This window comes from Podarcis cretensis (genome assembly GCF_951804945.1).
Source record: "Podarcis cretensis genome assembly, chromosome: 14".
In the NCBI taxonomy this organism is placed as follows: Eukaryota; Metazoa; Chordata; class Lepidosauria; order Squamata; family Lacertidae; genus Podarcis; species Podarcis cretensis.
Window position 1 is genome coordinate 25,347,172 of NC_137183.1, and position 15,838 is coordinate 25,363,009.

At 43.0% G+C, this 15,838-nt stretch overlaps 1 protein-coding gene and 1 long non-coding RNA gene across 3 annotated transcripts in view; both read right to left on the reverse strand.

Annotated features, from left to right (window-relative positions):
- Positions 1-409: 409 nt before the first annotated feature.
- Positions 410-15,838, reverse strand: part of LOC307203549 — a 309,517-nt gene continuing 294,088 nt past the window's right edge. The window contains exon 2 of the long non-coding RNA XR_013833281.1: positions 410-1,912. This is a non-coding gene — a long non-coding RNA (uncharacterized lncRNA). The remainder of the gene's footprint in view (positions 1,913-15,838) is intronic.
- The window catches only part of MCTP2 (multiple C2 and transmembrane domain containing 2), a 116,143-nt gene continuing 100,714 nt past the window's right edge, over positions 410-15,838 (reverse strand). For both annotated transcript variants that reach the window (XM_079954235.1, XM_079954236.1), the window contains exons 20-23: positions 11,208-11,317; positions 7,841-7,950; positions 6,712-6,809; positions 410-4,095 (exon numbers count right to left, since the gene is read on the reverse strand). In XM_079954235.1, coding sequence (XP_079810361.1) covers positions 4,027-4,095; positions 6,712-6,809; positions 7,841-7,950; positions 11,208-11,317 — 387 coding nt within the window. In that variant the 3' untranslated portion in view covers positions 410-4,026. The remainder of the gene's footprint in view (positions 4,096-6,711; positions 6,810-7,840; positions 7,951-11,207; positions 11,318-15,838) is intronic.

Genomic DNA, 15,838 nt, shown 5'->3' on the forward strand with positions numbered 1-15,838 from the left:
TAGACTGGCATGTCTTAGGTTACATCCTGTTTGCAACTCCCTCGTCTTCATGCTGCTTTGGGATTTTTCAAAATGAATTTTCTTATCTTAAAAAACAAATAAACACTGCCCTTCAATTTATGCCCCCAGTCTGACAAAGCCCATATTTCCCCATGCATATTCACTCTATGAGGATTATTACATTTATTTTACCATCACATTACATTTCAGTAGCCTTCTCCGTTCACTTCAGTGGAATACAAATGGAGAACGGTCCTCTACTGAAGTCAATGGGTAAGCCATACATATTCTGCTTCTCCCCCATAAGGCACTACTGGATCAGATTGCAAATGAACACAGCTATAGAGGCAAACACACAAATACACACATCTTGGCTGGATTTGGATGAAATAAAACCCTTAACTCATGCAAAAAGAAGATGACCCTTTACTTTGAAATAAAATATATTCCACGTTGATATTTATTGTGCCATCAAAATGTTTTCTGTATATAAAAAAAGGAATCTCCCATAAACCAAACCCACAGAAAGCTGCTCAAAGTAACTGGATACATCTGATGGAAAGCAAGTGGATCCAACATCAAGTGATCTGGTATGAATTTTCATGGCATGCATTATGCATGTGGGTCTAGGAATAACAAATGGATATCAAGACCCAGGATATTTCTATCCAAGGCAGAAATGTTCTCAGATATGGATTTGGAGACCTGCTGTCTTTGTAACACGCCCCACAGCTTTCAGTGAACCAGTCTTGGATCAGCTGAAGGAATTCAATCATCCTCTGCTAAGAAACTTTCCAGAGTTGTCCTCATCCCAATGTGATGTTTCTTCACCTGCTTCACTCTGCTGCTTCACAGGAACTTAAGGATGTAAGAATTGGCTTGCAGGATCATAGAAAGACCCATTTAGACCAGTATTCCAAAGCTAGTCAAGAAGAAACCCACTTTGGAATCTCACATATTGGGCATAAAGGAGATTACATTCCACACTGGCCGTCTCATGTAAAGGTAAAGGGACCCCTGACCGTTAGGCCCAGTCGAGAATGACTCTGGGGTTGCGGCGCTCATTTCACTTTACTGGCTGAGGGAGCCAGCGTACAGCTTCCGGGTCATGTGGCCAGCATGACTAAGCCGCTTCTGGCGAACCAGAGCAGCACACAGAAACGCCGTTTACCTTCCCGCTGGAGCGGTACCTATTTATCTACTTGCACTTCGTGCTTTTGAACTGCTAGATTGGCAGGAGCTGGGACCGAGCAATGGGAGCTCACCCTATCATGGGGATTCGAACCGCCGACCTTCTGATCAGCAAGCCCTAGGCTCAATGGTTTAACCCACAGTGCCACCCGCATCCCGCCATCTCATGTAGGAATGCATAAATCTGTCAATCCTGGTTTTCTTGCTTTAACCATCTTATATTCTGCTTTCCACATTTCAGCAGCAATTTGCAATTTAAAAAAACCCTTATTCACCAGTGTTTCTCCTAATATATACACATACACATTTTTCTATGCAGCTTTGACAAATATACACATGTTCCCAAACAATTTTCCCCAGTATAAGGCATTTTTGTATATTATTTTCATTAATATATGCACTCGTATGCCCACCTTCCCCTAATATATGCATTTTTGTATTCAGAGAAATGCAAATTCTGAAAGCTGCCTGTGTTTCAGTATGTATATTGTTTTAGAAAGTGCACATTAGGGAGGTTCACCTTTAATTGCAAACGGAATCCATTCCCCCCCCCCATCCCCACCAGAGTTCTTTGTTTTTAAATAATAACTTTTTAAAAAGTTATGTTCCCTCTTGCCTTTCCTCTTGAAGGATAAGGCTTGCCTGGGAACTGAATCATTATAGCCTTTTCATATACAAAGCAAGAATTTTGCCTCTAGATTTGCCTTCCTCAACCACACTCCTCAATTGTTGTTGTTGTTTAGTCGTTTAGTCGTGTCCGACTCTTCGCGACCCCATGGACCAGAGCACACCAGGTACTCCTGTCTTCCACTGCCTCCCACAGTTTGGTCAAACTCATGCTGGTAGCTTCAAGAACACTGTCCAACCATTTCGTCCTCTGTCGTCCCCTTCTCCTTGTGCCCCCCATCTTTCCCAACATCAGGGTCTTTTCCAGGGAGTCTTCTCTTCTCATGAGGTGGCCAAAGTATTGGAGCCTCCGCTTCATGATCTGTCCTTCCAGAGAGCACTCAGGGCTGATTTCCTTAAGAATGGAGAGGTTTGATCTTCTTGCAGTCCATGGGACTCTCAAAAGTCTCCTTCAGCACACACTCCTCATTTACTGGACTACAACTCCCATTGTCCCTGGGCAATTCTAGCAGGGGTTGTAGTCTAACAACATCTGGGACCCAGCCTAGAGTGGAAAAGGCTGCTTTTGGGAACCAGCAATTAGGAATTTTCAGCCTATGAGCCTAATTAAACCCAGCAGGGGGTCCTAATTCACCCACAATGCTTTTTTCTCCAACCATGGTCTCCTGTCTTACACCTAATGACTTATGATCAGGTTTTGGTCAGGTAAAGATTTTGCTCCCTACCAAAAACAGGGCTTGGAAGCACTACTGATCCACTGACTGCCAGTGGTTGCAAAGGCCTGTGCCTTTACCCACATGATTTGAAGACAAACTGCGTAGGCAAAGGAAGTAGGGTTTGCAGTCTAATCAGTGGTCCTTACAGAGCTCTGCCAATCAGCTGGTCATCAGTGCCTTTGCCCATGCAGCTTGACAATGGAAGCACTTCACCCAACATCATGGTGATTGGCAGGTTCTGCAGCCCTGCCCAACTGTCAAAATGATCTGTGGGTGTCGAGTGGCCTGAGAACCCAGCCCACTAGCTGGAAAAGTTTCACTGTCTCCACTCTTGACCAATGCATGGCATCAAAGGAATTACCAAAATACATTCAGGGGATTTGATGAACACACACAACTCTGGATTCCACAACCATGTTTTCTTCTCTTCTGCTTTTCAGGCATAATTTCCCCTGTTTGCAAGACAGACTAGAACTCAAAAGTCACTTCAGTCCTCTAAATGCGACTAGCAATGTATAATGCAACACAACCACCATCCAGATTGCACATTTTTAAAATAGCTCATTAAAAAAAATATCACAGGCATTTTTGTTATAGCATTTCCTTTGGCGTGATGCAAATCAATGCATATAAGGTTATAAAAAATACTTTGCATATGTAGTGTTGGCAAGTCTTAAGATTAAGGTGTGGCGGGAAGGGACAAAGAGTTTGATAAGATGGAATTTTAGAAGGTAAAATCGGAAATCCATAGGGTCCAGAGAAGATTTGCTTCTGGTATTCCTGTTGAGTGGCTGATTGAAGGAAGTCTGTTGCCAGCAAAAGACTCCTCGCAAGAACAGCAGCAGGTACAAACAGTTTAAAATGAATAAACATCAGCAGCAACTGCTGGGTGAGAAAAAATCGAGACTGCTACAGCACTAAGCAATTTCTCGTAATTATGATAGAACAATTTATCAAACTGTACATTGCTTAAAGCCGAAGTTGGGCACCAAAGACTCACTAATTGAGAGTTGAATACCATCTACACACTGTCATTTGGCCTAACAATGACTCTTTTCTTCTGTCTCGATGCCAATCTGCTGGATATGTTTTAAAAAGTAAAGTAACCCAGAACATTTCATATCAGCTTTGTTGATCTGCTGTGCGAAGCAAAAAGAGAAAGATTGTTTTTCTATGATACAAAAATCAGAGGAAGTCCCTTGTATGGTTTTGACTCCAAAATCCACACTGAAAGCCATTCCAGGTTCTACAGTTCTCACTTGGTTCTTACAGGGGCATATCAATGTGCTTGGGAAAAGAGTCAGATACACAGGATATATCTATATATGTTGATGCATGTCTTGCAGATGAAACATCTTGGACACAAGGCAGGGACCACAGCACTGGACTGATCAGGAGAGGGCAGGAGAGGGTACCCTGAGTGTACATTTGCAACGGAGTGTGTCTGTCTATGTGTGTGTGCACGCACATGACGCATTCCAAGCTTCATATCCTACAGAGCGCTCCGTTTCTTCCTAATGGGACTAGAGCCACTGTATGGTTTCAATTCAGCACGTTGCACCTGTAAAAACAAACAGACGTCACGTTTGCAACAAGGTAACCCAAGCTCACTGCGCTGTGCATTAATGGCTCCCCAAGGAAAACCGAGGGAAAAACTAAGGAAGGTTCAAAAGTAATGAATCATTTTCTAAACACAGTAACATGGGGGATTAATTGCAGGAAGGATTTGAAAAGTCATGCATCATTTCTTGAAAACCAAAATATTAAAACCAGATTTTTTTTTCCTAATGAGATGCAACTGAGCGGGAGGCGGGGAGAGGGGTCTTCCACCTGACTTTGGCATTTGGCAGAAAAGGCCTCGTTCCATTTTATTTTTAGTTCTCTTTCATGGAGTTTGATAAAGGAATGGGACCCCCTCCCACCATGTCATGTGGCAAGTGTAGCGCTTTCAGAATTTGGAGAACATAGTGTCTACATTTGTTTACAATACTCAACATAGTGTCTACAATTATCATTTCTTATTTGCTTCCATCCATTACAGCTGTATTCAGAGCAGTGCTAAGGGAAGTGTTCCATCAGCACAAGGAATTATTACTGTGCAATGGAACTTTCTTCCCTTCTCCTTCCCCTGTATGCCCCCTAAATCTGTTCTTGGGTTCCCCCAACCCCTAGAGCAGATTTGGGGATTGTGCAGGGCAGACATGTGGGGGTGCAAAGTGGGATACGTTAGTGCTAGTGATAATCTTGCACCCGCACAATGATTTGGTTGAATATCACTCTCAGGCATATTCAACAATAACATACTCAACAATAACAATAAAGGAAACCCAAAGCAAGATGTCTGAACAAAACCTTATTTCATTAAATGCAAGCCACAAGGTCACTAATACAAGTTATTTTGGTTTGACACAGTAAAGCCAAACTTTATCTAAACTTGGATGTTCCCGGTCCTGTTGACCCTTTGTGACTGGACCTTATTCACTCTGACAGATTGACTTGTGTATAGAATCTCTCTTTCAAAGCATACAACCATTCTCTTTAAATTTCGCATTTAATTAAGCAAATTAATTAATATACCACCCTATACCTGGAGGTCTCACCTTGCAAAATGGTTGTTCCCAAACCCAGTTGGACCTTCATGAATTAGCTTCATGAATTTCATGAAGTGGTCTTCTGTGTACAAAACCTCCTCCAAAAATAAGTGTATTGGCATTTAAATTAAAGTGTCATGAGACTCTCTGTCTTATGCTTCAGCGACAGACTTACACAGCTACTCATCTAGAATTTATCCAGGTCAAAACACAATAATGACATCTTCCTCTCTCCAGCTCCACACTTTAAAAAAAACAACACAACAAATCGAAAACAGAACCACCACCGAATGTTGTGTTTGTGGAAGGATTAGGAAATGTATGCAACAAAGAACCACCCCAAAATGTTGTCTTGGTGGAAGGAATAGGAAATGTATGCAACAATTCTAGGTAACAACAACAACAACAATAATATGTCGCCCATCTGGCTGGGTTTCTCCAGCCACTTTGGGTGGCTCCCAACAGAGTATTAAAAACACGATTAAGCATCAAACATTAAAAACTTCCCTAAACAGGGCTGCCTTCAGATGTCTTCTAAAAGGTAGGCAATGGTAAACTGTCTGCCTCTGTTAGGGTGCTTCCAGATGACCTGTTTATTGAATATTCATTTTGATGTGTTGGTAGGGAGTTTAGATGTTGCTGCATCAGGGCAAAAGTTATCACACACTTGCCAGTGCATTTCCCCATCCTAATTGCAAGAAGTCCAAGCTTTGGGGATATGGGTAGATAAAGGGGCCTGGAGGGCCACATTCGTCCCCTGGGTCTGAGGTTCACTGCCCCTGCTCAAAGGCCACCAAGGATAAGAGAAACCACTCAAGCAAAATTCATAAATGCAAAACCTGAAATGCAACCTAAACAGAAAAACAGGAAAGCAACTTATTTCTGTATATAAATATTAATGCATGCCGCCAGTACAAATCCTGCATCTTCTACAAGAAAGAATTGGTGCAGACAGCGAGAGCAGAAAATACACTTAAGCTTAATGACTTTGTAGACTGGGCAGAAGCAAACAGAGATAAACGGGGATTCTGTCTGCCCAGAGGGTTTCCTCTAATGACTAGCCTGTTGGACCTTGATGCTTCTGGTCAAGAGCTGTTCGTCAAATGGCATAAAAGGATGTCAAGTTCACATGCCTTTTAAAACAAACCAGGAGCCAGAGATGTTTTGCTGCTTAAAGCAGAACTTAAACAGCGTCTAAGGGTCAATACTGTTGTAAAGTCTTGCTGAACCCTTCAGACACCAGTTCAGGGCTGCCCTGCCCATGACACAGAGTGAGGCAGGAGCTTCGAGCGTGGGAAGCCCAAATGAAATAATGTTAAAATCAGAGCAAAGGTGGCTGGGAGAAGTGGGTCTGTGACCGTTTTAGAAAGAGAGCGCTTTGGGGGATACAATTCCTTTCCATTTGGGTTTTCATCCCTCCCTTTTCCTGTGTCCGCCTCCTCCTTTCCCTTCACACCCTGGTTTATGGTTTCTTCAGATGCCTTATCTCCTCTAGCCCAAATGTCCCTTTCGTGTGTTCCTCCAGCACTGCACCTGGTGGCTCTTTGGGCTGGTGTCTCTGTTGGATGCAGCCATTCATTACTTACCCTTTGAACATCAGATGGCACCCTGGAGAGGAAGTCGAGCAACTCATTATTGTCAATGGCATAAGGGTTTCTAAGCTTCTTAGTAAATTTATTTATGCCTGCGAATGAAAACACCAACATAAAACATGGTTTTGTTTGTTTTGATTTTTTTTTTAAAAAAGGCGGTGATAAAACAGACACATCACACTATATAAAAGGCCTTACTTGCTCATGCAGGAAAGAAAGGAGGAGTTTAACAAGAAAAAAATAGTGCGAAAATACAGACAAGCCAGACACGTGTTGCTGTCATGTGGAATAATTCACAAACATCTTTCCTTAAAGGAAGTGGTGGGAGGTTTATTACAAAGCAAGCCGGCTTGTCTCGGCAATGAAAAGTCCCATTGTTCAAAAAAAGGGGGGGGGAGCAGAGAAGCAAGAACGGCCATCACTCAGAACTTAAGGGTGGCATTTCTGGCTACATTTTGGCCTTGGGGAGGGGATGACCCATTGCAAAATATACCAAGTTGTGAGTGTCCCCTTCCATTCTGTGCATTCTCATTAGGGAGAATAACAATTTAAATTCATGGGCCATTCCTAATTGACAAGGCTAGGGATGGGAGACAGGAATTCAGTTTGATTCACATTTTTAATGCAGACCTACCTAATTTGCAATGTCCAAAGCCATATATGAATTGAAATACAGTTATCCTCCAATATTCACACATCTCTGAATTTGTGATGGGGTTTTCTAGCCCAAATAACGTATACAAAACCACATATATACAAGGGGAAACTGCACAAAACTGCCTATTTCAGTGACAACATACAGAGCTACAATTTCCAGAGTGGTTTAAAAAGCAGATCCTCTTTCCACGGAACTCTGGGAAGAGTAGGTCTGTGAGGAGAATAAGGGCCTACCAACTCATAGCTCCCAGAGCTGAAGGGGGGGCAATGACTCTTCAGAGTGGTACCATAGTGCTTTATTTATTTATTTATTTATTTATTTATTTATTATCATCATAATTTTTATTGAGTTTTCCATATTTCATTTCAGTTCAATACACATATTCACAACTTATATTATTTGCTCAAAATGAGCTTTGACTTCCTTCCGTACCATAGTGCTTTAAATGTATGATGACCAACTTACCCCAGATTAAAACGATGTACCTTAGTGGTATGTAATACAGGGTGATCATGACTACTGCAAGGACTAAACAGGCCAGGCTAGAGAGGAAAGGAACTGTCCAGTTGAATGTGCTGTGGAAAAACAGGGAAAATCAAGAAGAGAGAAGTTTGTTGTTTCGTGTTCACAGATATTTCACATTTTGCAAATGCAGCCATGACTCGAATGGTATTCCATTCAACAAGAGAATGCCACTGGGATGCAAAAGTGAAGGCTACATGTTCTGACTTTCATTTCCTTGGAAACCAATGAGATATACAGCTGAACCGCACATGTTAGAGCTTTGCTCAATGACGTGCAGATGTGAACAGGCCACCACAGATAACAGCACCACATGCAGATTCAAACACAAGGCCAGTTCACACATTTGGGCTAAATCTAGTTGTTATAGCTGCCGCTAAGGCAAGTCCCTGCCATCTCCAGGTATGGCCTAGTAAACAAGCATGAAGTAACACCTTCACTTTCCTAGGAAAAGTGGCATCTTCATGTGCACCTCCAATGTTATCTCTCCCCCACCCCAAGCAGTCTAATTGTGTACTCATCAAAGCATGAGCACTTTTGTATTCACACAACTCTGATGGAGATGACTTCTCCATTGTCTTCTGCAGGGACCAATCTATTACCAGTAGTGAAAACTGCTGCTGGGAGGGCAAACCGATCCCTTACAATGAATTTTCTTAGAGGAAGTGACCCTTTGTTTCCACCCCACAATAGCAGCTAAGTCAAAAAGCCCTGCTGGAAATTGAAGGAGACCCTGCTTCTAACAGTTTCCATGAGAGTTGCTTTGTTGTGTGGCACTTGGTCTGGGGGTAAAAGCACAATCAAGGGGGAACAGATAAATTTATGGAGCCATGATAGGAATATGCTAGCTTTAGTGTCATGGGACGGGGCTGCCTTTGAATACCAGTGGCTGGGAATTGCAAGAGGGGAGCTCTTGTGCTCAGGTTCTGTTTGTGAGCTTCCCATTGGGGCATCTGGTAGGCCACTGTGAGAACAGGATGATGGACTATATGGGTTATTGGCCTGACCTAGTAGGTCTCCAGATACAGTTGGGGGTCTAGCTCCCCTTAGCCCCAGCCAGTATGGCCAACAATCAGTGATGATGGTTCAGCAACAGCCTGGAGAGAGGTATATCTTGGGGAGGGTGAATCTCCCAGGGAGAGTCCCAAGAGCCAGACAGGGATGCAATGTAAACATCTTCAAAGCCTGATGCTGGTGCAATCAGATGTGCTGAAATGGAGGAGCACCAATTGAGTCATGAAGAACACTTTGTCTTTATTTATTTCTTTTTTTGTTTAAGGAAGTATGGTGGGGGCCTGAGAGGAAATAATGCCTCTCTCAGCTTCAATGAAGGCCTTACAATTTGAATTAAAGCAGGGGGTAAAGCGTACTTGCCCACAAACACATGGAAAATATTTTTAAGTCTGCCAACCCCAACAGAACAGAGCTATTTAAAGATCCCTTTGATAGGAAGGGTTATGCAGATGGAAGCGCTTATCCAAACCGTCATGACACTCGCTAAAACCACACTGGTGGACTTCTCCCCCTTCCCTCTCAGTCCCTAGCAACTTTAATATTGAGTTACAATGGGATTCCTGGAGGATTAGAGATGGCAGCCATATTAATGCCCCAGTGAGTTCTTAGGGATCATTGTAATCAAAATGAATATGGGTCACCCTGCGTCCCAGGCCTTCCTGCCATCCAGCTGCAAGGAGAACACAGCCCTCTGTTCACAGGCAAGGCCATCCCTTGGCCATTTCCCGCACAGCTGGGACAGATGTTGCAGAATAACAACACACATGGATCTGTTGCATTTTTAGACCCCACACGGCTGTTCTTTTAAAGAGCGGAACTGTTGACAAGCCTCAATTTGTGTGTTTCAAAGAGGAAGGTCACACAGTTGTGCCAGTGCATGAGAGAGAGAGAAGATGTAATCACTCTTTGCTTCTTGGGGGATAAGCCATGCCAGAGAGTGGCCCAGTGTATATTACACAGTTTTGCCACTGAGACTAAGCAGGACTGGAAGCTGTAAGTTGGAAGGATGACAGACTGAGTAGGAACCATACATAAGATGTTCTGAGATCCTTGGAAAATATGTGGGATGGTACATATGTAAAGAAGTAAAACAGGGGTGGACAACCTGTAGCCCTCCAAATAGGGTTGGAGCCTAACTCCCAACAGCCCCATCCAGTAATGCCAATGGTCAGGGATGATGGGAGTTGTAGTCCAGCAACATCTGAAGACCCCAGGTTCCTCATCCCTGGATTAAAGCAAATTAGTAGGTGTAACTAAAAGGCAACCAAGGTCGCTTGCTTTTCACTCTTCCTCCCAACTTGATGGTCACCAACTTAGAAGGCTTTAAAAGAAGATAAGACAAATTCATGAAGGATAAGGCTATGCATAGCTACTTCCCCCTCTGCTGTTGGGGGAAGCATGCCTCTGATTACAAGTTGCTGGATGGAAATCACAAGTGGAGAGAGCATGCTGTTGCACTTAAGTCCTGCTTGTGGGTTTCCCAGAGGCATATGGTTTGTCACTATGCAAACAGAATGCTGGATTTGATAGGCTGGGCGTTTGGCTCGAGTCAGCAGGACTCTTCTTCTGTTTCCCATTTACAGTAGGGCTCAGTTGTTAAATAGTAACACAGAAACACAAGGGTAGGTCAGAGGGATGTCACTGTTAGGAACCAGGCCTGGAGGCTTCTTGCAGGCGTGAAATAGCATTTCAGAAGCACAAGACAATAATTTGGTCTCAGTTCATCTGAACTATCCTGAAATCAGTCTAAGGGACTCTGCCCCATCTTAGTTTCCCAAATAAAGCCTTTAGCTGCTTCTGGATCAGGATATTTTTACAGAAGATGAGATGGATGAGATTGGCAGAGCTAAGGTAGTGTCAGTGAACACACACAACATACTTACTCAGATCAGCTGCCCCTATTGATAGTGATGGGGCAAAGAAGGCAATGTTGGAGCTTACTGCTGTATCATTTTGTGCTCCTCTGCTGGGGCCAAGGGAGAGAGAGGTAGTTTTGGAAAATCCACGAGCACAGGTCTCAAAACAGTTTCCAGAGAGACTGGAAACAATGTCCAGAGATAAACCGAAGCATGCTTTTTCAGAAGCTTCCATGCATAATTTGCATGAAAGAGACCGAAAGAGAAATGAATGAATTGTTACAACGATGGGTGTCATCACCAGTGAACTGAAAACACAGTGCAATAAATGAGTATTCTGCCATTTGATATTTGCTTCCAGCACTTCCCAGTTCAATCTTTTGTTTTCAGTCATGGCATTCAGAAACATTTCAGAGCATGGGAGCAACACTTGCACTTACTTCTTTATCCTCTCTGCAAAAGATGCGATTTCCTCCAAAAGTGTTTGGACTGTTATAACAATGTCTTGAACCATGTGGATTCTTTCTATCAAGCCTTTTTTATCAGATTCCTGGGAGGATTAAGGAAAAGAAAGGCAAGGGGGTGGGGGAGAAAAGAAAAACACAAATGCATAAGGTTTGTATGTCCTAAAATTGTCCCAGACAATGTGGGTTGTAGGAAGATTATTGTAAGATGTTTGGTAATATCTTTCAGCACAGCAAAGTTTGAAATTCAGGCACTCAAACCGTCTGGAGAGGTAACCTGGAAACCTATGGTATTCATTATGAATATTCTATTTCAAGACTTAAAACAACAGAAACCTACACTTCTGCTTTTAGCACTTTGGTGGAAGGTTCCTTCAGGTCACTTGAAAGTTCTTGGAACTGCAAAGCTGCTTATAAGAGAGGCAAAATATAGCACAGAAAGAGACATTTTCAGAAATTCATATCCTTTGAAACAGGCTCCCCCATCCTGGGGCCCCTCTAGATGTTTTGAACTACAACTTCCATCAGCAACAGTCCACACAGCCATATCACTAAGGATGGAAATAAACCAAGGATTAGCAATATGGTGTCCTCTACATGTGGCAGGCCACAATTCCCATCAGCTCCAGCTAGTCAGGGACGATGGGAATTGTCACCCAGGACACCCAGCCCAGGACACAACACTGGCTACTTCAAAACTATACACTACAAGGCAAACACAGGCTGCTCATCCATGTGTTTTCCCCATAAGAACATCCTAGCAGATGGCTGGGGATGCTGAACCCTCCCAATCATTGTTTGTTCCCTACAAATGCTTCCCTCCCTAGATGTTATCTCTGTACACACAGGTTTGGGCACATGTGCTTGCCAGCTTGTAGCTCCATGTAGCCTTCTCCTGCCTTGGCACAGGTCACAGCACACTGCTTCCAATGAGGAAAAGTGAGGCCTATGCTTAGAGATCTAGTAGGGTCACCCAGTGCTTTGCCTGGCTCTCTCTTACTTCTGGCCAATTCTTCATGGCAACAGAATTTAAAACACACACACACACACACACACACACACACACACACACACAAAATACCAAGATATTCTAGGGCAAGCCTGTTCTTGCAACCTGGAACTGTGAAGAATATCATCTGGCAGCTGGATATGCATCCTGCTGACTTTGTTTACACATCTTAGATTGTGCTACAAAAACGTGGTGATGACACACTTTAGCAAACACAACATTAAATCTTCTTGTTGCAGACTATCTGGACTGCCTGCGACTCAGAGATCAAGTTAAAATGAAGTCACCGATTTATGCTGAAGGACATCCTAAGAGTCATATGGGGGTCCGTATCTATATTAATAGCCATATGAATCTACATCTGTCTCTATCAATCTGTATATAACATAACAAGGGCTAAGAAATCCAGTGAACATATGAGTGGACTGCTGGTTAATCTGGGTTAGCTTCTGGCCTAAACTATAATTTATCAGAGTGATGGGAAACTACTGTATTCTTACATGACCACTGTGCTCTCCTAGTAGAGGCCTAGGGCGGAGATTTCCAAACTGTGTGTTGCAACACATTAGTGTGTCGGCTGCAGTGTGTAGGTGTGTCACCTGAATGCTCTCCGTGCTTCTCCTGGGGCTGGAAAGGGGTTAGTTTAACCTCTGGTTTGCTAATAAAACAGAATTATTGTGTCAAGAATATGTCTAAAAAGTGTGTCACCAACATGAAAAGTTTGGAAAGCTCTGGTCTAGGGGCTAGAAATAAGCTGCAAGACTGAAGATCTGTCTCCCATACACTTTTAAAATTGGACACAAGCCTCATATTTGTACATGATTAGGCAGGGGAAAGTTTAAGCCTATGGACTTGCCTGTCTTTTCTTGGATCACACTGCATTTTATTTATTTACCTAAGCATTTATAATTTGCATTTTCATGCAAGTATAACAAGGCGGTATACAACATAGATTATACCATTCTTAAAAAGAAAAATATTGCAAAGGCATGTCAAAATTGTAGTTTTCAGAGAAGTTCTAAAAGAAGACATGGATGAATCCTGCCCAGTGTCTATGGGTAGGGACTTCTACAGGGCAGGGCCTGCCACACTTGGTTCCTAACAAAGGTTGACTGAACCTTAGGGATGTAGGAAACCACAAGAAGTGCCTCATCAGAGGATCTCAGTGATTGAAGTGGAGCATAAGGAATTATACGTTCCTTAAGATACTTTGGGTCCAACTTGTTTAGAGCTTTGTGAATGAACACAAGAACCTTGAACCAGACCCAATAGCAAATCGGCAAACACATGTGGAGTAGCCCATTGTCAGTAACCTGCCCCTTTGAGCAGTCTGTCTACTGTGTTCTGCACTAGTTGAAGCTTCTGGACTAGATACCAGGGCAGCTTCACACAACGTGCATTTTGGTAAGAGTCTCAAGGCTGCATTGTATTGAACAATCCATTTCACTCCAGTTGTTCTGCATTCCACTTTTGGTGAATATTATTATTTTGATTGCGACTTCTTTGGCAACGTGGTCCTCTTAAGCCAATTTTCAACTGGCTCACTCAAGATGGGCATCAGTGACTTGATACCCTGAGCTCAGAAGCCTTTGTTTAAAATTAAGGCGAAAATTCCCTGCCTGTATGACAAATCTGTCCTCTCAACCTTTCCTTCTCATCCTGAACTAAGCAGAGGGAGGAGACCCCTTTTTCTTCACAGCCCCTTTCTTACTTCAACTGTTTCTCACCCGGCTGTGCTACTCGGTGTAGAATAAAAGCAGCCCTCTTCCTCTGGGAAAGCATTAAAACCATCAAAACGAATTTACAACTGAGAATTAATTACATGATCAGTGTGTTGCTTAAAATCTTCCCTGCATATTCTGAGCTAAGAAAAGACCTTGCTTCTCCATTAATTGCTTAAGCAAAACTACAAAAGAGGGTCTTGGCGAAGATTAAGCATGTCAGAGAAAAAGAACTAAGAGAGGGGTGGAGGAAAGTTGAACAGAGTCGGAATTTAAAGGCTTTTGTGTCTGAGTAATTCACCTCAGCTTGAACTTGGAAAATGAATAAGATGTGTAGCTCTTGCCCAAGGGAGGCCAAAATGTTCAACATCTAACGTTTGTCAAGCACCCATCACCCAATGGCTTACAATGAACACGCTGGGTGTTCACTCCAAGAGGCCAAGGTTTTGTGACATTGTGCAACAGTGTGTCCCACTTTCAGCACCTCTGACCCTAGAGACAGGGTTATGCACATTGCCTGCAAAGCTGTCTAAAAATATATTTAATAAATAAAATGAGCCTCTGCAGAGCTAGCCCCCTGGAGAACAGGAAGCAGAGAAAATTGGGGTTATCTGTACAGGCTCCACCAGGAAAACAGGATGGATCAAAGACTTTGGTGAGAGGGTTAATTGGGCCTATGGCTGGACAGCCATACTGAGAGTAGCTTCCAAACAACTCAAGTTGGAGCGTAGGGCACAATGGTAGTTTTAACAGATTTCAATATTTGGTAGTTGTTGTTTTGGTAAAGAAAAAGTTATGCTACAGCCAGGGATCATTCAATACAGGGTGTATCTCGGTGACATCATAAACACAGTTTCTCAAGTCTCAATTAAAGAAAATTCCACTTGATTCCACTTGATATAGATGAAAGATCAAGACAACCATCAGCAATGCAAGGCTAAGTTGGCCACACCCACCAAGAAAAGTATAGGTTGTATCCAGCTAAATTTTACTCAGAATAGACCCAATGAAATTAGTGGGCTAAGTGAGTTATGTCCTTCAATACCAAGTGGGTCTACAACCCAATGCCTTTTGAATTTAGATCCAAAAGCTTCTGGAGCTGATTTTACAGTATCAGGTGGTTTTGTGCTCGAGTCTCCAGAAGAAAGGCAAATTTAAGATCGGGAAAATCAGAAATGACACTAAAATGCAATTTGCTGCTTTATACAGGATGGACGAAAACTCAGCACTGTCCTCCAGCTGAGGGGCACTCCTATCCCCTTTTGGGAAGTCAAAGCTAAGAAGTTATTCTGGTTTCGTAAGCGGAGCTGGACTGTGGGTTGGCATTCCCTTGCCCATATCCCCAGGAAGTTTGGATGAAGCTCAAGCAAATTAGATGACAGGTTTAAAACTGATCAATGCAATCAGGTTTTTAATGTGCGGGTGGCACTGTGGGTTAAACCACAGAGCCTAGGACTTGCCGATCAGAAGGTCGGAGGTTCGAATCCCCGCGATGGGGTGAGCTCCCGTTGCTCGGTCCCTACTCCTGCCAACCTAGCAGTTCGAAAGCACCTCAAAGTGCAAGTAGATAAATAGGTATCGCTCCAGTGGGAAGGTAAACGGCGTGTCCGTGCAATGCTCTGGTTCGCCAGAAGCGGCTTAGTCATGCTGGCCACATGACCCAGAAGCTGTATGCCGGCTCCCTCGGCCAATAAAGCGAGATGAGCACCGCAACCCCAGAGTCGGTCACGACTTTACCTTACAAATAAACTTCCCCAGCCAACATGAAAATGTTTAGATTGTTTAATTGGTATGCGGTATGTAATATGTTTCTTTATAGTTTCATTCATTATAATATATTTCCTTTATAGTTTTCTAACATTTTTACTGTAAGCTGC